Source organism: Eublepharis macularius, chromosome 9, assembly GCF_028583425.1.
Source record: "Eublepharis macularius isolate TG4126 chromosome 9, MPM_Emac_v1.0, whole genome shotgun sequence".
NCBI classification, from domain to species: Eukaryota; Metazoa; Chordata; class Lepidosauria; order Squamata; family Eublepharidae; genus Eublepharis; species Eublepharis macularius.
The window spans coordinates 81,513,333-81,540,581 of NC_072798.1; the positions used below are offsets into that span (position 1 = coordinate 81,513,333).

At 42.5% G+C, this 27,249-nt stretch overlaps 1 protein-coding gene across 1 annotated transcript in view; it reads right to left on the reverse strand.

Moving 5' to 3' along the window:
• Positions 1-27,249, reverse strand: part of CADPS2 (calcium dependent secretion activator 2) — a 474,548-nt gene that overhangs the window by 278,724 nt on the left and 168,575 nt on the right. The window contains exon 7 of the mRNA XM_054988125.1: positions 5,818-5,929. Within this exon, the coding sequence (XP_054844100.1) occupies positions 5,818-5,929 (112 nt within the window). The remainder of the gene's footprint in view (positions 1-5,817; positions 5,930-27,249) is intronic.

Consider the following 27,249-nt stretch of genomic DNA (forward strand, 5'->3'; position numbering starts at 1 on the left):
AAATTGGGCTAAAGCTAACAAAATGAATTTCAACAGTTTGGTGTAGTGGTTAAGAGCGGCAGGACTCTAATATGGAGAACCAGGTTTGATTCCCCACTCCTCCGCTTGAAGCCAGCTGGGTGACCTTGGGTCAATCACAGCTTCTCAGGGCCAAGCTACACATGATGAATGACACTTGAACGGCAAGTGTATTTCTCCCTGTTCACTTGGCCTCCACTCAATCCACTTGCCGTTCAAGTGTCATTCGTCATGTGTAGCTTGGCCCTGAGAGCTCTCTCAGCCCCACCCACCTCGCAGGGTGATTGTTGTGAGGATAATAATAACACACCTTGTAAACTGCTCTGAGTGGGCGTTAAGTTATCCTGTAGGGCGGTATATAAATTGAATGTTATTATTACGCTATTATAAAGTTCTGCATTTAGGTAGGAAGAAATCAAATGCTTAATTATAGGATGAGGAAAACCTGTCCTGGTAGTAGTACATGTGAAAAGGATATAGGTGTCTTAGTAGATCATACACTGAACATGAGTGATGCAGTAGCTAAAAAGGCAAATAGAATTTTAGGCTGTATCAAGAGAAGTATAGTGTCCAGAGCACACAAAGTGACGGTACTGTTTTACTCTGCTCTGGTTAGACCTAATTTGGAGTACTGCGTTCAGTTTGGGGAAGTGTAGTTTAAGAAGGATGGTGACTGCTGGAAGGTGTCCAAGGGAGGACAACAAAAATGGTGAGTAGTCTGGAGATCAAGTCCTATGAGGAAAAATGGAAGGAGCTGGATATGTCTAGTCTAGATATGAGATAACAGAAAGATGGCATTATAGAAATATTTCAACTGGCTTTGCATTGCACATTTTGCATAGACAGGAAGTAGTGTCATAATATAGCACAGTTAAAAGTATTCAAAAGGCCCCTGGTTCTGATTAAAATGGAAATGCACATTTTCAAAAGGAAGCATGACAAAATTGGACTCTGCCTTTTCCTTTTATAATGGCATTTGCTTGCCTAAATTGAAATGCAGGATTTTGAAGATTTACCCTTGAATATCTAGAAAGATATTTCACGGATAATAAAAGGCATTATTCAATCACTAAGTGGTGCAGCGCTAGGAAGAAGAAAAGGCAACCTTGTTCAGTGAGGGGAGGAAAAAGTCTTTCATTAGCTAACTTGTCATTAGAAGTCATCTGGCTCTGAGTAACAGAAATGAGTTTTGATTGCTGTAAAAGAAATGTCCAGATATGAAGCCATTCGCTAATGCAAGCCAGAATCACAACAGCCAAGATTACATTATTAAACCATTATGTGAACACAATGTTCTGACCAGGAACATCACAGCACAACTCTCCTTTTTCTAGCTCTAATCAGGACTCAGGAGTGGGCAATAAACCAGGCACCTGGCGAAGGAAAGTCAGAAGCACGAATAAGCTTGGCAGTCCATTTCCAGCTCTTTCTGGAGTTCTGATGTTCCCTTGTCCACAAGGCTTCCTTCATCCCTTTCAAGAAAAGGGTAATCTTTTTGGTGTCTGTTCTGTACTTGGCAAGCTGGGTGGCAAGGTTCAAGGGCCGCAGGCAAGAATAAGCAGAGCAGGAGCCAACAGTTCTCCCAAAGGGCAAGAGTCTAGCAATAAGCTGCTGTCTACATTAAGGCACGAGCTGGTTGACAGGAGATGGTGATCCGGCAAAGGCCGGGACTCAACTACAGGAATATACAAGGAACTGAGAATTCCACCCTGTCCTGTAACCAGGGCTAGGGCTCCGATCCTACAAAGATCTAGAGTTAGGTTGTAGTGGACTCTTTTATCCGCACCTTACCAAAGATCCCATCATCCAAAAAGAAAGATTTATCTTTACTCTTGGATAGCTTTCGGCAATTAGTAAGGCCTGTCAAACAGGACTGCTCTTTGAACAAGTTCTGCTCACTAGTACAATATTTATAGGGTCCTTTTTGCTTTGCTCCTCCTCCTCATAGTACACAGACACCTTTCTAGAGTTTATTTATTTCCCTTTTATTGGAATTACACTCTAGTTTCTTAAAGAAGCAAGATATCGAAACATATATAGTCATTAATATAAATCTTACAAAAATAGAACACAGAAAAGCAGTAAGAATTAGGTTTGCTAACATTTCCTAATTAACTCTAAGTTTAAAACAATCAACGTTTCTATGAAACGCATTAAGATTCCTATAGCATACAATGCAAAGGTAAGATTCTCACCTAAATTCTCATGAGACTTCTTCCAATCAGAACTGTCTGAATTTGCGTGTTTTATAGGTTATCTTATGCAAATATCTAAGATCTTTTTCATGTGATAACATAAACAATCTATGATTGCTTTGATGCTTCATTAAAAATTCATCATTTCTATTGTATAACCTTCTAATTAGCCAAAATGACTTTATATCTAACTTGCAAAACAAAACTAAATCTGTGAAAAATAATAAGAGTTAAGTTGGTAGATCACCATTGGTCCATTCTCTGATAGAAGAACATTAATCCAGATGGAGTCCACTATTTTTAATTAGTTGGCAAAGATGAAAGCTACACCTGTTTTGGTTATGCAATTCTGTTAGGAAAAACTCAAGACAGTTCATGCAAAGTTTAAAAGTTCACCTAGAATACAAGTGTATTGCTTTGTATTGCTTACTGCCATGTGCTTTAATCCATATCATCGCAATAAGGTCCCTGAGACAGGACTCTAATCTGGAGAACCGGGTTTGATTCCCCACTCCTCCACTTGAAACCAGCTGGGTGACCTTGGGTCAGTCACAGCTCTTCCAGAGTTCTCTCAGCCCCATCCACCTCACAGGGTGATTGTTGTGGGGATAATAATGACATACTTTGTAAACTGCTCTGAGCGGGTGTTAAGTCATCCTGAAGGGCGGTATATAAATTGAATGTTATTATTAAATCCAATGTTATTAACACAGAGGTTCCCTTTAGTCAATATGGCTACCTGCTATTGAAGGGCCTATTCTCTATGAATCTGTAGAATCCCAGATTAAGAGTGTCACAAGTATTTACACAAACTACAGGTCGAGTTTCTCATTACTTTTTTTTAATATACCAACTCTGCAAAATTGTAGGCAACAAGCCTGGTTTCACAGTTGCCTATGGAAGATCAATATCACAATTTCTGAAACATAACAAATATCAGTAAGAGCTTATTTGGCATTATCAACCCCGATCTTCAATATTTGAACAAACACATAACACAGAACTTTTCCCTTAGGTGTGGGTTTATTTGTGTTACTAAGGCCCTGGATGGCAACACGTTTTGAGAAGCGGGAGGGGAGACGGTAAGCTTGCTTGTTCCAATAGCCAGCTTCAGCTTTTGGATCTGCAACTGAGATAAGGCAGATCACCCTTGACTGATTTAGTCCAGGGGCTACCTTACGCTGACCATCCCTTACTCTGGAAGTAAGCCTTTTGTCCATTGGTAATTTCCAAGCTCAAGCGAGTGCTCCCTCTTGAATCATCATTTTATGTTACTTCATTTATGCCTGACTTTTCTCGACAACATATACCCAAAGTGGCTTACATCATTCTCCCCTTCTCCATTTTATCCTCACAACAACCCTTTGAGGTAGTTGAGGTTGAGAGGGTATTATTAGCCCAAGGTAACACAGCAACCACTACACTGAACCCTGAACACACAGGGGGACATTCTTGATGACAGTTCCACATAATGTAGATCTCCTTTCCCTTGGAAACAATCTGAAATGCAGGTATCCTTCACCAGCATTGGGACACACTGTAGTTTCTACCTGGACTTTTTAAAAAAAAGCTAAGACAAAGCGGCAGCAAATTTTAGAACGGCTCAATCCAACTTTTCTGCTGGTAAAAAAGAAAGCTGTTGTCTTTGACTACCAAAAAAGGTTATGGCGGGAATCGTGGTACCTGCACGTACAAAAGCCATCTAAGGGCCAAGCTACACATGATGAATGACACTTGAACAGCAAGTGTATTTCTCCCTGTTCACTTGCCCTCCACTCAATCCACTTGCCATTCAAGTGTCATTCGTCATGTGTAGCTTGGCCCTTAGATGGGAGCAGTAGCATGATCCTAAAGCCTCTATGCAGGAGCTTAATTAAAATCTAAATACTGCAAACTACATTCACATTGATTGGAATGTGTAACAGTCTGCTATAAGTCCTACCACTGAAGCTCAAACTGTCACCTGCAGAAACAAGGTGGTCAAGAAGGATTCGCTGAAAGTTTAAGTAGTATATGAAAAAAAGTTTAGAGATAGCTTCCAAGATCTACCTTCCCTAATACTAGCATGTTATCTAAATACTGGCGGAACAGGTCATTCCCACTGCCCCCACTTCCTTTTGCAGCCCACTGAGCCTCCTGCCCGTCACCTATTTTTTCCTGGGGGTCAAAGGTAGGGATGTGCAACTAAAAAAAGTGGCATTTTTTATTCAGATTTCAGGAAGAGATTAAATTATGATATTCAGGGGCATTTGGCTCCTCCCAAACCATTTCAGGATTGGGTTTTTTTTTCAGGATTCTGAAATTATTTGGGTTCCATTGTTCTCTAAGGCGAATCTTTCCAGGAGGCTGGAGTAGCTAGTTTTCAACCAATTTACACCAAAATTTCCGGAGACCTAGTGCTGCCATTCTACTAAAGACTAGCCAAGTGTCAACCAAGCTGGAAAGGCTCAGTGCTATGGACCCCTGGACAAGGTGCCCCAACCATCCTACTTGTCTCCATTGTAACCTGGGCATGGGGGGGGGATTCAAAGAAGCCAATAACCAAACATGCACCAGTTAAGAGCCTTCAAATGCAAACAGAAGCAACAAGTCGAACAGAACCAACATCAAACCAGAGAATCCCACCAGAACCCAGAGTTGATGTGATGAGCCCAACAGAACCAACGGGCCTTCATCACAGAAGAAAGACAACAGCAACACAGCATGCACAAGTTTCCTTTCAGGTGAATATGTGGGATCTGACTGTCCTTGTTTTAAGCAGAGATACTGATCTACCTTCCTAACATCTCTTGTTCCAGTGACATTTGTGGTTTGTTTTCCTTTATGAAAGTGGTAAGAACAACATTTTTGGCACAGTACTTATTTATTTTCTGTACAGAAGTGATCCCCCTAACATCTGACCCCACTGTCTGGTAGACCTTTACTCCCATCCCCACTGCCTGGAAAACTGGTAAAATGGAAGAAAACAGGCTGCAAGCCTTAAAATGTCTGCCCCAAGTATTTTAGGATATTCCTAAATATTTCCAGAATATTTGGGGAACTGATACCCAGAATTCCCAAAAATCCAGAAAATTATCCACATACCAAAATATACCTGAAAAATACCAATAAAGTATGCAGAATGGAAATATCCAAATGTACATCTCTAATCAAAGATCCTTAAGAACAGCATAAGGAGAAAGGGCCCGCAGTGGGAAGGGGATCTGAGCAGATATCACCACCTTTCCTTCCGCGAATGAAAACGCCATTCCATCAGAGAAACTGCATGTTTGGACAAGGACCACCAAGTTTACTTTAATCTAAAATGGACTTTTCCATCACCAAAAGGTCAACTTTAGTTTCTGACCTTTTTATGATAAACATAGATGTAAATTACTGACAAATGCTGCTGCAAGTGTATGAGTCATGCAGGCCAGATGTCTCGTTTTTTTCAATACATTCTAGTCACAGTTAATTAGGAATCTGTCCTTGCAGTAAAATGAACAGGAGTTACACCAGAGTTCAACGGTGCAAGAGTTAATTTCCATGACTCTCACAAATGAGAAAGTTCCAGTGGGTCCTTCCATCTGCCAGCTTCTTAAACTAGTAATAATTTGCTACTCACTCTCCCTAGCTCCTTATCTTCAAGTGCCAGGACTCCAGTGCTCTCTGTAAAAAGTTTAACTTTGACGATGGGCCGAGGATGAGTTGTGGTGAAATCCCCTTGAGTTCCCCATCTGTAACAAAAGAAATGACAAAATTCAAATTCCAAGTTCATTACAAGCAGTTATTATCACAGTGGCCCCATATGGATGGAGATGCTGTAAATACCTCCCTACAGGGAAGATACCTCCATCAGTTCCCAGAGAGAAACAGTTTTAATGATTTTCATATTAGTTTTGTAATTAAAAATCATCCAATGTGGCAGATGGCATAATGGAAGACTATATTCACAAGGTTTGCAGCATCAGGCTGATGAATGAATACAAATTTATGTTCAGTAAAGTTCACATTTTCCCACTAAAATAAACTGAAGACATTGGGATTAACATTATTGCTTGTCTAGCCACCCCACCCCCGCAGCATCTTACATAATTGACTAGTGCAAAGATGTAAACAAGAATTCACCAAATTGTTGTTCACTCTCTGTTGCTCCGATGGAAGAAACAATACCAACATCCAAGTTTGTAAATTTGCCTTCTCCTTACCTTCACTCAGGGCTTTTTTTCAACCGGAACACCGTGGAACTGCATTCCAGCACCTCTTAAAAATACCCACGTGACTAGGTATTTTTAAGAATGTTTTAAGCCTTGGGCCTGTTTCGGCCCAATTTGAGCCCAAAATGGCCAGGATTGGGCCACTGCAGTGAGGAGGAGGGTTCCCCCACATGGCAGTGTCCTGTTCCAGGCAGATTAGGGCCCTATCCAGGATGTTTCAGGCCCATTTTGGCCATTTTGGGCCCATTTCAGCCCAATTCAGGCCTGAAATGGCCAGGATCGGGCTGCTGCCAGGCAGAGGAGTGTTCTCCTGTGCGGTGGCAGCACATTCTAGGTAGATCTGGGCCCAAATTGGGTCCTCTGTGGTGTGTGGGAGTTCTCCTGGGCTGGCCATGGCCTGCATGATGATGTCACTTCCCAGAAGTGACATCATTGCATGGTCCCGGGAGCGCACGCACGCTTTGCACATGTGTGTATATGGTACCCAGTGAGTTCCACCACCTCTTTTCCCAGAAAAAGCCCTTCCTTTACTATTCTTTGCTTTAATCACTTTCTAAACAGACGTAAAGTTTTCTGAGAACCCGAGATTTAAAAAAAAAAAACAAGTTGGATGATCGCCTCAGTAAAGCACATTTAAATGGAAGAAATCACAAGAAACCTGACTCTGCTATGTATCAATGAGCGTGCCTATGCTGACAGCTATGTGCTTGTTTTCTATCCACAATTGTGTCAATATTTGTTCAGGATATCTGTGAATTTATCTGGCAGTACCTGGTTTTCTACATTTACACAGAATGTATAGCATCATTGCACTATTTTACCCAAATGCATTAACAATAATTCCCTTTCCTGAGTCAACTAAATCTGGACCAAAATCACCAGAGCAGCCTCAAACTCAAACATTTCTGAAGAGAATAAAATAGATCATTTCCAAATAAACCAATCACATCGAAGGCAATCCTCTTTGTCCGAACAGGAAAAGCCCTAACTGCTAGATTTTTTCCCCTGCTTGGGAACCAAGATCTCCCTTGTCAAGTAGCAAAATGTCATTCTAATCAATCAAATCTTGAAACGATATATGATTTTAGTCAGGGTTTTTTTTCTAGGAAAAGAGGTGGTGGAACTCAGTGGTGGAACTCAGGACCACACAATGATGTCACTTTGGGTCAGCTGGAACAAGGGGGGAATTTTTTAAAGTTTAAATCGCCCTCGGCGAAAATGGTCACATGGCTGGTGGCCCCGCCCCCTGATCTCCAGACAGAGGGGAGTTTAGATTGCCCTCCACGCTGCTGCGCAGAGGGCAATCTAAACTCCCCTCCGTCTGGAGATCAGGGGGCAGGGCCACTGGCCATGTGACCATTTTCAAGAGGTGCCGGAACTCCGTTCCACCACGTTCCCTCTGAAAAAAAGTCCTGATTTTAGTTACAGTCACACTATTGCTTAGTGTTTTGGTGAGACATGTGGCTGGGCTTTCATTTTTAAAGTAACTAAGATCTCCACAAACCTATACCCAAAACTGAATAAAGCACAGAGCCACTTAATGAAATATATAAATAAGGCCATTTAACATTTTTGAAGTATTTTCATAACACCATTTGTTGACACTACTGGGAAATCAGGCTTAGAAAAATCACCATGAGGGAAAAAGATGAAGAGAAAGATAAAAAGGAAAGACAAAATGCAAAGATCATCAACGAAGAATACACTTCAGGGTGACATTTTACATGTAAACACAATTTATAAAACTCACAGATTCAATCATTTTTAATAATTTAAAATATTCATTTGTTACTTTAAGAAACTCATTTTCTGCTTTTAGCCTGTGATTACAACCTCTAATTGCCTTGCTGCCCGAGGCTGAAAACCTGCATAGTTGATTTCAACAGGACTTTAAGATGTATACAATCAGCCACAGTTCACAGCCGGAAAGCACAACAAATGCACTTGCTGGGTGAGATATAGGAAGCCCTGCCACAGATCTCTCCACCTCTTAAGAGCGTTCCTAAAGAGCAGATGCAAGAAGCCTCAATCTGTATCTGCACTGGGGAGGGGAGTTATCCTTTGCTGACCTGTACCATCTTCCCCATGTAAACTGGAGCAAACAGAACCGCCAGGAGGTTGATTTAATTTAGGAAAAGAGTATGCAGAGGGAAGGGTTAATCTCTCATCAGAAACTGCTGCTGTTCCAGTCCAGATATGGAAGTCCTGGAGCTGCTCCCCAGCAAATTTTTAAGAGGTAGGAAACTTGATCACAGATCTTCAATGGTTCAGCTAATTTGGTTCTCAAAAAGCAAATATTGTTCTAAGATATCTACAAGTTTTAGATCAGAGATGACCAATGAGTTATATCCACTCTCATAGCAATTTCATACGGTCCAGGGTGGCCCTATGACATTCTGAACAAGATATAGTTAAAAGTTTGCTCACGGTTCTATTCAAAAGTGTTAGAACATTTTCAAGTAGTAAAAACAAAAGATATTCCCCCTCCTATGAGGGCCAAAGTAGACAGTGCCTAGAATTTATAGCTGACACCAATCTGTGGCATCACCACGTTCAGCAATTCCCTCCTCGTGCCCTTCGTTTGCTATATGTGAAGGGCGGGAAGTTGCAGCTCATGGCAATGTCACATCACATCTCTGCTTCAGCCAGACATTACAGGAGATACAAGAAAGAGCGGTAGCCACGTTGAAGCATACGAAAGTGATTTCCGAAACCTGAACCCGAAGCAGCTTGCCGCTTCAGGTTTTGGGTTGTTCCGGATCGTTTTCCCGCTTTGGGTAAATCTGAAGCGGGAAAACCAAATCTTTTCCCTGCTGCACACCCCTATTCTTCTCCAAGGATGCTTGCTGGTAGAAACAAAAGTACATATTTTCAACAGATATTGGAGAGGCCCCTGGCTCTCCTGTAATTGATATTAGCAATTAAGACAGAGAGGATCTACACAGAATACAGTATATAACTCTGGCAAATAGCAATGACCAGTACAAAATGCAGAACACGATTATGACAGGTATACTGGCATACATGACACACTTTTTACTGGGCTCTGAGAAAGGATGGCACACGCAGGGCTCAAGCAGATAACATTTCCTGGTTGTTAGATCACTGGAGAACATGGTGGCCGCCAACACAGAATATAGCCCTCCCTTTTAAACATTTACTTAGCTGTGCATTTCAACTGTAATCATTTTAAAACATTTTTGCACAAGTTATGTGTTTGGTCTTTTTTTGTCCCTGGAGCACTGAACCATCTGTGCACCATCACATTGAGAATCGATTCTGTTGTAAAGAATGAGTGCCTTGGAGACAAAATGCTGCAATCGCTTACACACCAGGACGAAGCAATTACAACATATAAGTCACTGCAAAATTTAATACTTTGTACAGCCCTGACATATTAGTGGCAATGACAGAAAAAGTAACCTGACTGTCAGCTTTGTATCATGAGAATGCAGCCACCTTTAACAAGATAATATACATCAAAATATACATTAAAAGCAAGCACTGGAAAGCAAACTCCTTAAAAATGAAATAGAAAAGAAGAAATACAAGGTGAACCTGCACATTTCCATACGCTATTTCCACAGGGCAAGTCAATCTTTTTTGCCACTGTTTACCAAAAAAACCAGTATCTGAAATATGCCTAATACCATCAGCCAGCCCGGCATCCATCAAAAGGCTCTAGCTTCTATTATAGTGCAAACACAAGAGACATCATGTAAATTGTTAAATTGAACTTTATTGATAGGGACAATGGTACCAAGCTGCATTGTCAGTGACAAGCCAAACCTCCCCCACCCCCCATAAACAAACAAAAAACCAGTTTCCAGCATTCTTCTCCCTGACAAAGAAAGAAGACATGACGGGGGGAGGGGGGTTCAGCACAAATGCCCTTGCCCTCCATTAGCAGATATGCTCTGTGGAATCTAACCAAGTATTATCACATAATGAGTCAGTGTGCAAATGAGACAGCAGCAATGGTGGAGTAGGGAGATTGTCTGACCAGGATCCGGAAGATCCAGGTTCAAATCCACACTCTACCATGAAGCTCTCTGCTTGAATTTCAGTCAGGCACTTTCCCTCACTCTAAACTACTTCACTGGCTTGTTGTGAGGATATGATGGAGAAAGGGAGAATGATGTACCCAACCGATGGAAGCAAAACAGGAATGTGTCCAAGAGGTGACGTTATTTGGATGAGACTATGGATAGCAGAGTGGTAAGCTGCAGTACTGCAGTCCAAGCTCTGCTCATGACCTGGGTTCAATCCCAGCGGAAGCCGGGTTCAGGTAGGAATGTGTCCAAGAGGTGACATTATTTTGGATGAGACTATGGATAGCAGAGGGGTAAGAGCCAGCATCCCAGTCTCCCGCCAGGAGAGTGAAGGGACCTGGCAACCCTTATGTCATGAGCATATCTGTATCAGCGTCAGGTAAAGCGAGTCTAAGGAGTCACCTCTAGAGCAAGATTGCAAGGTCTCTGGCTTAAGTTCTGAAATTCAGATTCTGGAGATCATTCTCGGGAGTTCAAGGCTGTATGTTAAAAATCAGGGCAATCAGCTAACCCACAAATTTGATGGCTTTTCCTAGACTTTTGTGCACACAAGCTTGTGGTAACTCCTGTATAAGCGCACAGAAGGTGGGAAGCACTAATATAGGTCAACTATATTTTCCATTTATCACTATGGGCCAAGCTACAAGTGATGAATGACACTTGAACGGCAAGTGGATTGAGTGGAGAGCAAGTGGAGGGCAAGTGAACAGGGAGGAATACACGGTGGGTGATGCTGGCGGCATCTGTGTTTGTGTTTGGCCGTCTGTGTTTGGCCGTCAGAGCTGCCTATCAGGGTTTGCAGGGATGAAATTGGAGTGCCCATGGCTAGAGAACACCTCCTTCTCCGTCCCTCCCCTGGGTGTCTTCTCCCAACTGGTGACTGCTTTGCTGCTCCGTGGTTGGAAGGAAGCCCTGCTGATCAAGGAAAGCTGGGCTTCCATTCAGGTTTCCAGGGTGACAGAAGGAGGGGAAACACAGCTCAGGCATTCCCCTGGCTCCGTTGCCCTGGGAATAGATTACTGTCGCCTGAGTGTCTGGCTTCCCAATCCGAGCACGATCCAGCCCCGATCCAGCCCCCTCCCAATCGCTGGATTGTTGGCCATGGCCGATCACGATCCGCTGAGTCGCGATCGCCATTATCGCGGGTTTTTTTGGATCGTAATGCGGATCGTGCCCATCTCTAGTGATGAGTACAAGATGACATACAGTGGGGCTCTCCCATTTTACCTTTACAAGAAGTCCAATGAGGTAGGTTAGGAAGAATGACATGACTAGAGATGGGCATGAACCGAAATATGAACCAAAATCAAGCACGAAGCAGGTCGGTGCGTGGTTCGCAAACCATGGTTCGTCAGATCCCATTTTCGACGAACCACCATGAACTTTTAGGCTGGTTTGTTTGGTTCGTTTTTGGTTCGTCACTACGGACAGCCTGGTGCCAATCAATCAGTTTCCTAGGCAACAGGGGATGGACTTCCTGCAGACCTTCTGCTGACCCGGAAGTGAACTTCTGCTGACCCGGAAGTGATGATTTTCTGGACTGGATGTGCCGTTTTCACGAACTAAATGAACCGATTCGCGAACCAGGGGCAGGTTCATGAAAGTTCGTGGTCCGTGGTTCGTGAAATTTGTCTAACCGTGAACCAAATGGTTTGGGTTTTTTCCAGTTCCTGCCCATCTCTAGACATGACTAACCCAATGTCCCACAATGGTTACACAGCAATTTTAATCTGAGTCTTCCCAGTCCAAATGCAGCACTCTGTATATCACACAGCATTAACTCCAGGGAAAAACAAGTAAATAATTCCATCGTTACAGTTCCAGATCACTCAAGTAGCCTCTAATGTCAGATTTAATATTCTTATGAGCACACATTTGCTAAATAAAATTTAACAGCATCTTTCATTTTAGGAGATTTCAGAGCACTGCAGGAAGTACTCAGGGGGAATGAACAATATACAAGAACTCTTGTTAAAACATCAGAGCTGTGTTTTTAGTATTGTGATTTAATTTAGCGAATGAACAATTATACTCTTGAAACCACACAATACTTACAATATATATTTACAAAATAGATGCACAAAGCACCATAAAAAGCAACTCTATCCAGGAAACCCAGGGACCGATCCACACAATATATAACCCAACAGCCAGCACTGTAATCCTTAACTGTAAATATGTAATAAGTTTATTCATCATTTTTTTTACAATTTAAAGCCAACAAAATGAAACCCCAGATAATCCCCTTCCAACCAAATATAGCTGCAAATATATACCCAGTTAAAAGCTCCAGCAAATAAAGTACCCTTGTGGCTCCTCCTGAAAGTTTCTAAAGACAGTTAGTTCTTCCCTGACCTCTAGGAAGTCAGTTCCACAGAACTGAAGCTATAATGAAAAAGGCACACACTCTGAACAATGTGACCTTAAGTGGGCAACAGTCAATAGGTGTCAGTCTTCTTATGAAAACGTTATAAATGGGAGGGCAGGAGCGCAGAATATAACACACACTCATTTGAGAAACCTATTCTACATTAAACCAACCCCTCTCTGAAGCTGGTCCTATTGGTTAACTCCATCCCCAAGCTATCTTACCCTTTGAATGAGACCAAATCAATGATAGGGAGGATTCACAGAAGAGAGAAGAGGCCTTGAATGTTTCACCCGCAAGATAAAGGAAATTCTCATGCACTCTGGAAGAAATGGGCATCCTCCAGCTTCCTCAGGAGTGCCCTGACCTGAAGGATGAGGCGGACAAGCTGTCTCCCATCTCCAGCAAGCTCTTTCCACTACCACCTACCTCCTCTGAGGAACTGACAGGGATGTCTAGGAAAAAGCTCCATTGGGTTATTCTAGTAAAAGCCCTGAAAAGCCAGGATTAGTTCTCCCTAAGACTCCTCCCGAAAGTGAGAGAAACTGTAACATTTTACTTATTCTTAATCCACCCTGTAATGATTTGCTGTTTGTTTTTAACTTTTTAAACTTCGGGTTTTGGACCTTCAGAGCCTCCTTACATTAAACCTCAGAGGGGCCCTGGTTTTAATAAACACTCCCTATATTTCCACTCACACAGAGCTTAGGTGTTCTCTACCTTGCCCAGGCTTATACCCCAAGAACATCTTCCTCTTTTTGGCTTGTGTGTGTGTGCATGTGTGCGTGACCTATATACTGCTGCTTTCCTGACTCCCTAAAAATGGATTTTGCTGCCACCAAAGACTCTCATCTTACATGTTGTAACATGTAATATATAGGAAGGGTTAAAAAAAAGGATATTTTTTCTTAAACCAAAGTAGAATTTATGTATCAGTAAATAAGCGTGATGGTTGTAGAGTTTTGATAAGCACATTGGTTTCAGAATAGTTCTTAAGTTTGGTGGTTTCAAAGACAGTTATATATTCACAAGCCCAATCACACACAAATCTTCACTAACAGAATAAACTACACACAGATACAGACTCACTCAGGCCTTTCCGCAAAGCTTGCCTCAACTAGTTAGATCAATATCTCACTCAGATATACATAGACTCTGTCTCTCAGGCGCACACACAATTTGCCTGTCTTAGACAAAATAATTTCTCTCTCAGATATACATACTGCCCCAGGTGCGCACACACATTCTGCCTGACTTAGACAGAATTTCTCAGAACACCATACAGCCAGTTCAGGCTCCACAGAGGTTGCCTGACTTAACTAAAATAACCTCTCTCTCTCTCCACGACATACAAAGAGGGACTAAAGAACTTGCCTCAGCAAACTCTCTCAAAACTGCAGTTCTCCCCCTTGGGTACAGCTACTGACCAATCAGATTTCAGTCCACTCACTCACTCCCCACCCTGCTCCTTCTTTCCTCAGAGACCTGCATTTTAAATAGCAGCAACAACTTTAAAAAGCCCATACAAGCAAACAAAAATAAAATTTAAACTATTTAATGTGAGCTGGTTCAGGATGTCAAACTTAGTAACAGAAAGCCAAAGTGTCTCCCTATGTTCCTCCATAGTAACTTCACTGATCTGAAAAGGATCTCCTGCAGGTGCCAGGCTGCCCATGGGCAAAATCAACGGTAGCCTGTACATGGGCTTTTTCTATGGTGGTCCCTACCCTGTGGAATGGCCTGCCTGAGGAGGCCAAGAGAGCTCCCACTCTCCTAGTTTTCCGCAAACGATGCAAAACTGAATTATTCAAAAATACTTTTGTACTGAAGGGAGGGGCTCTCAGATGCTTCGCTAATAAGTTAGGGATCATAGACTTCACCACTATGTTGCCTTACAGGCTATCTGCTATTTTAAACATGTGCTCCTATGAGCTACCTGTGCTTCATGTTGCATGTCAGTCCTAAACTTGCTTATGTTAGGATTCAACATTTCTTCAACTCTGTATTGGATTCTTGCTAATGTTATGTCTTTATAAACTTGTGCTTATTTACCCCATGGGATTGTTTATAGAAATGTCCTTGATATTGACTGCACTAATCTCACACTGTGTAATCCGCCTTGGGTCTCAGTGAGAAAGGTGGATTATAAATGACATAAACAAACAAACAAACAAAGATTGATGATGACGTAGCTATTACTAGTCAGTTCTGGAAATCTTGGTGAGCTGCAGTATTATCTAGTGTATGCAGGGAGAAAAGTAATGAAACATCAGATAGCTGAACTGCAGAAAGTAAATGTCAACCAAATTAAAAATAATAATAAAAAATGGGGGGATGGAAGTTGTACTGCGTGAAAAATCTAAACATGAATTGCAGAAAGTAAATTCTTTCTGCAAAGAAAGAATTTGATTCTTGATTCGGTTTCGTTTTCTCCGCCATGTCGGACGCTCCTCTTCGCTGGCTCGAGAGGAAGCGGCCGAGCACCCTGTCCGGGCGGCTGATCTGCGAAGATTAGCCCCCAAAACTCCCAGTGAGGGAGGCTGGGTCCGGGACGCTGCGGGAAGAGCCCCCTGGAATCAATGCGGGGGGTTAATTGCCCGTTTGTCCCTACGGAGGCCGGCGGACGTGCGCGGCGCCTCGAGTGCTGCCGGGCCATGAGAAACGGCAAAGAGCAGAATTAGGCGAGAGCCTACAAGTAAGCGAATTCCTTCTGTTATTACAAGCGTACGTGAAGGAGAGGTGAGATCTGAAGCCAAGAAGGCTCACTCTTCCCCTTTGCTGAGTCTCAAAATTTGGTTGGCGCCCCCCCCCCCAAAATGGCAACAAAGAAACAAAGTCCTGCCCTTGGCAAGTCAGTTTCGGCTGCCTTAAAGGGAGAATCGTTGGAGGAAATTGTACGGAGGGCGGTTGGTGAAGCTATAAAACCCTTTGTTGACAAGCTGAATGAAACAGATCAAAGGGTGGGCTTAATTGAGAGCGAAGTGAAAACCATCAAGGAAGCAGCGGGGGGGGCAGAGAAGTCTGCTCGGGAAAGTGCGTCACTCGTGAAGGCTACGAATAAAGAGCTTAAACTGGTGGAGAATCAGTTGATCGGGCTACAAGTGGAACGAACACAGACAATTTTGCGCCTCCAGAATGTGAAAGAGGAGGAAAACGAGGACTTACGGGGTCTTGTCTCGGAACTATTGGCGACACCCGCGAGGGCAACTAAAGAAGAAGTTAAAAGCGCCATTTTGGAAGCCCGTCGGGCTACTTCAAAGTATGCAATGAAGCGTCAGTTGCCGCGCGAGATCATCATCGATTTTTCATCTAAGAGGATCCGGGACACTATCCTATACAATTCATACAATGCGGATTTGGACTTCTTGGGCAACAAAATTAAGATATTGAAAGACGTCCCATTTCTAGTCCGGAAAAGACGTTTTAAGTATAAAAAGTTCGCAGCTCTTCTGAGAGAACGTGGAATAAAGTACAAATGGTTATTTCCGGAAGGAATCTGGTTCACCCATAAAGATCAAGCCTTTAAGATATTATCAGAAGATCAACTAAGGGATTTTGAGGACAGGAACCCAGAATTCCAGTGCACCAAGCAAGACGAAAAGGAGAAGTCTGAGGGGGAGGGGGAGGAAACGAGCAATGCGGCTGCAGTTGCGCAGAGAGAACTCCGTCCGGGACCCAGGAGGGGAAGAAAAATTTAACTTGAAATTAAATTGTAATTTGCATTTAGTAAGGTCAACCACTCCATCAATATAATATAAAGCTTTAACTTTTGAATAATGGCAGTATGAAGGGAAAACAGAAATGTAGTGTTTAGTGTTTAGTGTTTGTAGGGTACCTTCCCCTTTTTTCCACCCCTCCCTCCCTCTCTCTTTTTTCTTTCCTCTTTCCTATCCCTTGTGTTATTGTAGTCTTTTGTAGTTATTGTTCTGTAGGGTATGTATGTATGTAGTAGTTGTATGTTAGATATTGAAAATAAAAAATTATATATAAAAAAAAAACAGAAAGTAAATTCTTATCTCCTAACTACATCTCATAGTGCTATCCCACAGGTTAACAGCTGTTAACCATCAACAAATAGAGGTCTTCTGGCACCTTAAAAGCTAACAGTTTTGATTCAGGTGTTTTGTAACCTTTTGAACGGGCCCTAGCTTTGCAGAATATAAATCAGTATATGAAGATAAAAATGCTGTAAAAACCCAAATCAACAGCCAGCTCTTTATTGGGCTGCTCGTCCTGAGTTAGATTTTCTATACGAAATTCATTCCTTTTGTCCTTGCTCTTTACAGCATGGTGTCTTACGAACCAGGATCTGAGACACCCTGGTTTTAATTGCCAGTCTGCCAGGGAAGCTTGCTGGGTGGTCTTGGGACAGCCACACACTCTTAGGCTAACCTACCTCATAGAGTTGTTTTGAGGATAAAATACAGACAGGGACAATGATGTAAGCCACTTCAGGCCTGCATTGGGGGGGAAAGTGGGATATAAATGAAGTAAACAAATTCTTACTCCAAAATCCAAAGCTTTCAGGCAGGTGTCATTTATTTCGTTTATATTCTACTTTTCTTCTGTGAAATATAGGTGCCATGCATAAAGTTTGAAGATAGCCTTGCATTCAGGCACCAAATGAATCCTGACTTCAGTAAGAATGCTGGAAAATGCATTTTCAAGACTATGCTCTGGGGCCATGTTCGAAAGCTGACATTTGCTGCCTAGCTTGCCCCTCCCACACCAACCGCACAGCAACACTCGCAAAGGAAGGTTTCCTTACATACACATTTCTTCCTTAAGGCCTTTCAGTTCTAGAACCCAATTCTACAAAAGGAGCTGTTATTAAAATAATGTATTCCGGAATGGATTGTCTTCTTTCTGAAATACACAAGTAACTTATTTTCAACCAAGTTTGCAATGCTGAGAAATGCTGCAAATAAATTATTCATTTTGAATTATACCAATCATCCAGTCAATATAACAAAACATAGGAATGTACAACTTCGTATTTTACTCATGGACACAATGATCTCAACTCTATTGATCAGGATAAACATATAAACAAGCCATGAAGGGATTAATTAGATTTCAACATGAAGATATATTGTTTGGGAGTTTCCATTAAAATCCCTCTAGAAAGCAAATATTTTTGCTGCGCTCCTAGTGCACATATGTCCGTAGAAAAGCATATGAAAGTAATTTAATGTTTCAAGCATTATTTACTTACATTTGCCATGCTGACACAAATGTAACAGCTGCATTGTTTATGGTGGTAGGTAATTTTGTTGTAGTGACATCTTGTACACATTGTGTCAACCAAGATAACTTAATTTTGCAGACTGAAAAAAATGCAAACTATCAAGATCAATGTTAAATAAGATTCCATTACTCTTCTCAGTAATTTGTTTAGCATTGGCAATCAGAAATGTACTTTAAAAAAAAAAAGAAATCAAGATATGAGCAGCTTGGTAATTTAAAAGGTTTAACTACATAAATCTTTCCCCAAAGAGGAACATAAGATTGCCCTGCCAGGGCCGGCTCAATGGGGGGGGGCAGGGGGGTAGTCTGCCCCCGGCGCTGCCAAAGAGAGGGCGCTGGGTGCAGTTGCCAGCCCCGGGAGTACGCAGGCGGCAGGGCAGGGGGTGTGCTTGCTGCGTACCCCCTGTCCTGCAGGGCAGGCGAAAAGCAGCACAGGTGGCTGGGTGGCCGCCTGCGCCATTCGCCTGCCCTACAGGACAGGGGGCTCGTGGCAAGCTGGCTGCCCCCTGTCCTGCGGGGCAGGCGAATGGCACGGGCGGCCTCCCAGCCACTCGCGCTGCCGCCGCCAGCTCCATGGCACACCAGGACAGCCGGCTTGCTGCAGGGTGGCACACACCCTACATCATGCAGTACCGGGAGCATGTGTGTGCTGTGCGCACGCGCAAGTGGCCGGTCTTCGGTTGCCCTGGGCGACGGCAACAGTAGATCTGGCCCTGTGCCCTGCTAAATCAAATGAGTAGTTGATCACATCCAGCATCTTTTTTCATACAGTGGCCAACCAGTTGGTCTGGGGGTCCGACAAACAGGGCATAAAGGCCAAGGTCTTCCTCTGATGTCGTCTCCCAGCCTGGGTATTCAGAGGTTTACTACCTCTAAAAGTGGATATTCCCTTTAGTGATCGTGGCTAATAGGCATTGATGGAACCATTCTCCATCAATCTGTTATCTCCTTTAAAGACAGTTATACTCATAGCCATCTTAGCATCCACTGGCAGTGAATTCTACAATTTAATTACTCATAGAATAAAGAAGTATTGCCTTTTGGTCTGTCCTGGTTCTATTGCCAATTAACTTAATTTGTTGCCCTCGAGTTCTAATATTATTGAAGACGCAGAAAAAGTTCTATCTACTTTCTCCATGTCATGCATAATTTTATAGACCTATCATGCTCTCCCCTTCCCCACCAAGTCACTGTTTTTCTAAGCTGAAAAGCGCCACTCGCTTCTGACTTTTCTCATAGGAAAGGTACTCCAAACCCTTAATCACTTGACTCTTCTATAATACCATTTTTTGAGGTACACAGACCAGAGCTGTATAGGGCTATCTTTAGATGAGGAAGTCTAAAACAGGGATCTCCAATCTTTTTATCCCTGCAGGTACCTTTGGAATTTGGACACAGTTCCGAAGCTCTTTATATTTGATATCTGGAATGATATCCAAATTCCCCCAAAGGCAAGAAACTTTATTTCCAAATTATTAGCAGTGGGTTGTTTGATGATTGCTACCTTTTGGTTAGATCCAGCTAGACCTTCCTTGGATAGATGGCATGAGAAACTTAGGGCGATTTGTGTTTGGGAGAAAATTTTGTACAATCCATTTTTCTGTAGTTCGCATCATAGTGCACAACAGAGGAGTTATGAAGAAATCTAGAATCCTGAGTTTGATTATTTGGAACTCAGAGGGATTCTAGCACTATAGACTTTGGTTTCCTCTTTGACTGTCCTTATGTCTGAAGCTAGCATATATGTTTATACTCTCCGGGGGTCTAATTGTGTGTATATTTGTGTACTTTTTTACATGATTTTTTTAAAAACCGGAATTCGGACACAGGCGGCAGAGCCAACCACAAAATGTAAGGCTGAAATTATGCTTAACTCTAATAATATCTTCAACATTTCAGGAAGAAGCTCTGTTTAACCGGAATCCTTTTAAAATGAACATGTTAAAATATTTTCTTCCATAAAAATAGCTAATTTTCAGTCACACTGTGAAGATCCTTGTGCTACTGTGACAGCTCTTGTCTAAGCAATGTTTTTTAAAATATGCATAGCCAATCAGAATACTTGCTGAGCAAAAGCCCCACCTGGCCCTGCTCACTTTCTAAAAATATTTAGCTGATGCCAGAACTTTTCCGGGCCAGGCCAATCAGCCATCACTGGATGACATGCTACTGCAAGACTTGCATGACTCATCAAGACCCAGTGCTTGACACTGCACAACAGCAATCGTCCCATGATAGCTAATGTGGTATACTGGTTAGAATTTCAGACTAGAATCAGGGTGACCCAGGTTCAAATCAACACTACCATGAAAGCTAGGGTTGCCAGCTCCGAGTTGGGAAATTCCTGGGGATCTGGGGGGTGAAACCTGGAGAAACCTGGAGAAAGTGGGGTTTCGGGAGGGAAAACACCTTGGCATAGTATAATTCCATACAGTCTACCCTTTAAAGTAGCCGTTTTCTCCAGGTGAACTGATCTCTGTGGCCTGGAGTCCAGTTGTAATTCCAGGAGATCTCCAGCCACTAGCTGGAGGCTGGCCACCCTAATGAAAGCTCACTGGGAGACCTTGGGCTAGTTACATATTCTCAGCCTCTCTTACTTAACAGGGTTGTTACAAGGTTAAAATGGAGGGGAGGGGAATGATGTCAGCTGCTCTGGGTCCCCATTGTGGAGAATAGAGGAGCATAAATGAAATAATAAATACAGGGGAAGATGAAAGCAGATAAAAGGTGGGGTGGTTGGGCAAGAGAGAAGTAGGGAACGGTTAAATATGGGGGTTGCCAGCTGGAGTAAAAGAAAAAGTAGTGTGGGGAAGGGGCTACAGAGTGAAAATGAGGCGTTCCCTATGAGTCTTTGAAGGTTCCCTACTCTGTGACTGGAACTGGCCCAGCAGTCACCACTGTGCAACTGGGCCATGGTTATCCCTGGCAGAGTCTGTCAGCGGGAGGCAAGGAAAGCTGAAAAGTGGGCAGCAGATAAAGGTAGCTTGGGTAGCCGGAGGGTGGGAAGGAGAGAAGGAAGCAAGTAAAGAGACTTTCAGGGACGGGAAAGAGGAAATAGTTCTTGAGGATCCCCCACTTGTAATATTTAGTAGTAGTAGTAGTAGTAGTAGTAGTAGCAGTAGTAGCAGTAGTAGTAGACGTAGAGTGCCCTCAAGTCATTGCTGACCTATGGCAACCCCAGGAAAGGTTTTCGTGGTAAGAAACTAACAGAAGTGGTTTGCCATTCCCCGGCTCTGCAACCCTGGTCTTTGCTGGCGTTCTCCAATCCAATTACTAATCAAGGTCAAACCTGCTTAGCTTCTGAGATCTGACAAGAACAGGCTCATTTGGGCTGTCCAGGTCAGGGAGATATTTAATAACCACTTACCTTTTGTTCTTGCATGGTTATAATGGGTACTGATGCTACTGGTAACTCAGTAGTTGCTGTACGGGCTATGATAAACACATGTTGCTGCCTTATATATCAAATCAGAAAATTGGTTTATCAAGGGCAATATTGTCTACTCGGACTGGTAGCAGCAGTCCAAGACTCATGAGGGGTCTCTCACATCATCTACTACCTGATTCTTTTAACTGGAAACGCTAGGAACTGAATCTGGGACCTTCTGCATGCAAAAGTTCTATCGCTCAGCCGACCCACATCCCACCCCGCTACTCAATGACAGATGCTCAAAGGAAATTCTTTTATACTTTACCAAATCAGAGAGGGGGAGTTATGGTTGCTGATTTTAGTGGTAGCCACTGTTTTTTATAGCATCAAGTTTTGCTTGTAGAGTAGCTACAACTTGGAGGCCAGTGCATATGAATAGCAAAGAGTCCAGTAGCACCTTTAAGACTAACCAACTTTATTGTAACATAAGCTTTCGAGAGCCACAGCTCTCTTTATCAGATGCATAACTCTCTTTTTCAGATGCATCTGACAAAGAGAGCTGTGGCTCTCGAAAGCTTATGCTACAATAAAGTTGGTTAGTCTTAAAGGTGATACTGGACTCTTCTGCTATTTTGCTACTGCAGACTAACATGACTAACTCCTTTGGATCTATTGCCTATGAATGATTCCCAAAGAGCTGACCTCAACCAGTACTATCAAAACCCATTACAAAATGTCATTTTGGACACATTTAAATATATAAACTTGTATACTGTATAATTTAAAAACATCAATGTTTTTCCACTACAGTTCATCAAAGACTTGTGAAAAACAGCTGCTTGTTATTAAACACTTCCAGCCATGACGTTAACAGCTAAGAAGTCACATGGACACTGCTGCGCCCAGCTCTGTTTTAGCCCTAAATAGCAATGCCAATAATGGTCAAGAAGAAAGTGCTAGGTGCTTGCCATTCAAGGAGCAGAGACACTGTATGGTGTGAAAGCAACAAAGCAGCACGGGACTTCACACAGAGCCAAGGCTCTTTGAAAACATTCCCCTAACCGAGGTTGGAGAGAAAAGGTCATTGTCTACGCTGGTGGCCTTTTGAAAGCTTAAGAAAGTAGGAAGCTGCTAGGGAAAGGAGGAGGAAAAAATAATAGAATGAATGTTTCACAAACAGTAACAAACATTTAATGTGTCTGGCAACTCAGGGTGCAGTACAAAGGATCAATTTGTAAAACTGAAGCATAAAGTTGGACCTACCAGGCCACAGGGTCAGACTAGCATAATTTAGAACCTTTTAGAAACTCTACCATACATTTCACTCTGTGCAAAGGCATTTGAGGATCTGTTTATAGCATTACTCCAAAGGAAAGAACTCCTTATGAGAGAGGTGGAAGTTTGTCATTTGGAAATGGAACCCAAGGGAAAGCAGTCACCTGACCATACATGTACTATTTTAAAACAATACTTCTGAAAGTCTATCCCTGTTGTTATTTCTACTTTAAAATGGGGCTTACAAGTAGTAACAGAATTAGAGCAAATATGTGTATATACAAATCACATATTGATCTGGGCAACAGCAAACTGTATATTGTGAATAGAGATGGGCACGAACTGAAATACGAACCAAAATTAAGCATGAACCAGGCCGGTTCGTGGTTAGTGAACCACGGTTCGTCACATCCAATTTCTGATGAACCACCATGAACTTTTAGGCTGGTTCGTTTGGTTCATTTTTTGGATCGTCACTGTAGGCAGCCTGGTGCCAATCAATCAGTTTCGTAGGCAACCGGAGATGGACTTCCTGCAAACCTTCTGCTGAGCTGGAAGTGAACTTCTGCTGGCCCAGAAGTGGCCTTCTGCTGACCCAGAAGTGACCTTCTGCTGACCCAGAAGTGATGATTTTCTGACCTGGATGTGATGTTTTCATGAACCAAACAAACCAGTTCGCAAACCAGGGGCAGGTTCACGAAAGTTCGTGGTTCGTGAAATTTGACGAACCATGAACCACATGGTTCGGGGTTTTTTTCGGTTCGTAGCCATCTCTAATTGTGAACATGATCTTGTACTGCTTGAGCTATTGACTCTTATGACATTTCCCCTGTTATATCATGGTACTAACAAAGGTGCAGAGCCCTCATAGGACAAATAACTGTTGCTTACTGCTGCTGCTTAATTCTTTGTTTCTAACTGCTCACATAGGGTAAGTGTGTCACAGATATATGGATTAGGGCAACTTATACTTAAGCAATACACATGTATTCTGGTGCACTCCGTATGATCTCTGCCATAGTTTTTTCTAACTTGTTGTATAACCATACAGGTGTACTTTCATCAGTGACAGCTAATTAAAAATAGTGGGCAGAATCAAAATTAATGTTCTCTAACCTTAGAATGGACCAATCATAATCTATTAACTTAACTTTTCCTGTCATTTTTACTGATTTATAAATTTTATCTTGAAGCTGGACTGTAGCATCACTTTTTGGCTAATTAGAATGTCACATGGTTGAAAAGATGAATAATTAATTAAGTCTTAAGCCAATCATAGTTTATCTATGCTATTGCATGAAAAGGATCTTAGATTTCTGCATAACATAATTTTAAAAAGTGCCAACTCAGAAAGTAGTTCAGAGTTCTGGCTGAAAGCAATCTTACGAAGATCTAGGTGAGAAAACTTGTAATTATAATGTGTGCTATGGAAAACCCAGTGCGCATCATAGAAAACCTACTTGTTTTAAACTTAAGAGTTAATTAATTAGGAAAACCTAATTCTTATTGCCCTTCTGAGTTCCATCTTTGTATGATTTATATTAATACGCATTTATATGTTGATATCTTGCTTCTTAAAAAAACCTAGAGTTTATTTCAAGAAAAGAAACTTTAAACTCTAAATCCAGAGGAGTTAGCCGTGTTAGTCTGTAGTAGCAAAATCAAAAAGAGTCCAGTAGCACCTTTAAGACTAACCAATTTTATTGTAGCATAAGCTTTCGAGAATCAAGTTCTCTTCATCAGATGCCTGATCCGAACTGGTCAAATACAGAAGAGGAGGGGAGGGGAAAGAAGGGGACATATATCACAAGAGGACAGGATGCAATTAGTGTGAAGGCAATCAAAACATTCCTTTGCTTGTAAATGTAAACATCTCCTTTTGGTGTGGAGTCAGTTTGCCGTGTTCGTTTGCCGCAGTGAAAGTATCCAATTCCTATGTAGTATAAGCCTTCGATAACCACAGCTCTCCCTGCCAGCTGCATCTGACAAAGAGAACTGTGGTCCCCGAAAGCCCACACGCACTCAGGCTGAGATAATTGACAAACAAAGCCCACACCAGGCGTCACTGGGCTCCCCCAGACCACGCCTCTGTAAAGGAAATCTGTTACCTGTGATAATGTGATAACCATTCATAGTCTCTATTCAGTCCCAGCTTGACAGAGTCAAATTTGCATATGAATTCCAATTCAGCAGCCTCCCGTTGGATTTTGTTTTTGAAGGGTTTCTGTTGAACCACAGCGACTTTTAAGTCTTTGGTGGAATGTCCTGGTAGATTGAAGTGTTCTCCCACTGGTTTTTGGACGTTTCCATTTCTAATGTCAGATTTGTGTCCATTTATTCTTTTGTGTAGAGGTTGGCTGGTTTGTCCAATGTACAGAGCAGAAGGACATTGTTGGCACATGAGGGCATATATCAGATTGGAGGATGAGCAGCTGTAAGAGCCAGAGACAGTGTAGTTGATGCCATTTGGTCCTGTAATTGTATTCCCTGGGTAGATATAGGGGCAGAGCTGGCATCTGGGTCTGTTGCAGGGCCTGGTACCTGTGCTGGTGACTCTGCTGGCCGATTCATGATTGTAAGTGAGAAGTCGTTTAAGATTGGGGGGCTGTCTGTAGGCAAGGAAAGGTCTTCCACCCAGGACTTCTGAGAGAGAGGTATCATTTTCCAGGATGGGTTGTAGCTCCCTGATGATACGTTGGATGGGTTTGAGCTGGGAGCTATAGGTGACAACCAGTGGTGTTCTGTTGTTAGTTCCTTTAGGTATGTCCTGGAGCAGACTGTTTCTGGGTACTAGTCTGGCCCTGTTGATTTGTTTCTTCACTTCATTTGGTGGGTACTGTAGTCTCAAAAATGCTTGTTGTAAATCTCTTAAGTGTGAGTCTCGGTCGAGAGCATCGGAGCAGATACGGTTGTAACGTAAGGCTTGGCTGTAGACAATAGACCGAGTGGTATGTTTAGGGTGGAAGCTGGAGGCATGTAGATATGAGTATCGGTCTGTTGGTTTCCGGTATAAGGTGGTATTTATTCGTCCATTATGTAGTTGTACAGTGGTGTCCAGGAAGTGTACCTGTTGTGTAGAGTGGTCCAGGCTTAGGTTGATAGTAGGGTGAAAGTTATTGAAGTCCTGATGAAATCTCTCAAGGGCTTCCTTCCCATGGGTCCAAATGATGAAGATGTCATCCAGGAATCTTAAGTATAGTAGTGGTTCCAGTGGATGGGAGCTGAGGAAGCGTTGCTCCAAGTCCGCCATGAATATGTTAGCATATTGTGGTGCCATGCGTGTGCCCATGGCTGTGCCATTAACCTGTAGATATAAGTTGTCACCAAATTCGAAGTAATTGTGAGTGAGTATGAAGTGACAAAGTTCAGTGGCGAGGTGTGCTGTGGTTTTGTCCGTGATAATATTCCGTATGGCTTGCAGTCTATCTGCATGTGGGATATTGGTATACAGGGCCTCCACATCCATGGTTGCTAGGATGGTGTCATCTGGTAGGTTGTCAATGGACTGTATTTTCCTGAGGAAGTCAGTGGTGTCCCGTAAGTAGCTGCGTGTGCTGGTGGCATAGGGCCTGAGGATAGAGTCCATGTATCCCGAGACTCCTACTGTGATGGTGCATTTTCCTGAAACAATTGGGCGTCCTGGGTTACCTGGTTTGTGGATTTTGGGTAGTAGGTAGAATCTTCCTGGTCGTGGTTCCTGGGGTGTGTCCATATGGATGCATTCTTGTATGTCCATGGGGAGTGTTTTTAATATTTTATTGAGTTCCCTTTTGTATTGCTCCGTGGGGTCAGAAGGTAGTATTTTATAGAATGTTGTGTTGGAGAGTTGTCTTTCTGCTTCTTGTATATAATTTTGTTTGTCCATGATGACAACTGCTCCGCCTTTGTCAGCTTCCTTGATTACGATGCCAGAATTATTTTGGAGGCTGTTTATGGCCTCTCTTTCTCCACGGCTGAGATTCTGCTTTAGGTGTTGTTGTTTGCCTGAGAACGTCTACGGAAGCATTCAATGTAAAAGTCCAATGAGGAGTTACGGCCCTCAGGGGGTGTCCATGTGGAATTCTTTTTCCTGGAGTTTTGTAACGATGGTTGTGTATTGCTGGGTTGGCTAAGACTCTAAAGGAGTCTTTGGCTGCTTCCACACATGTTGGATAATCCACTTTCAATACTCTTTAGTGAACATTTGAAACGGATTTTCCATGTGTGGAACAAAAAATCCACTTCCAAAGGATTGCGAAAGTGCATTGAAAGTGCATTATTCAACGTGTATGGAAATGGTCTTTGTGTCTTGGGGGGAAAACATTGCAAGAAGAACCCTACCAATAATTTTGTACTGACAAGCAGCCTCTTTAAAGTAGAGAACACTGTTTTTTTCTCAGGTCTAATCTAAAGTCTGGAAACTGTTCAGAGTAAGATAAAATCTTTAGTCTGAAACAATGGAAGCCTTAATTAGACATGGATAAGAATCCATTACAAGTGCTCTCTCTTCTTGTGTAAGTTTACCTACAGAGATACATAGTACTAGATC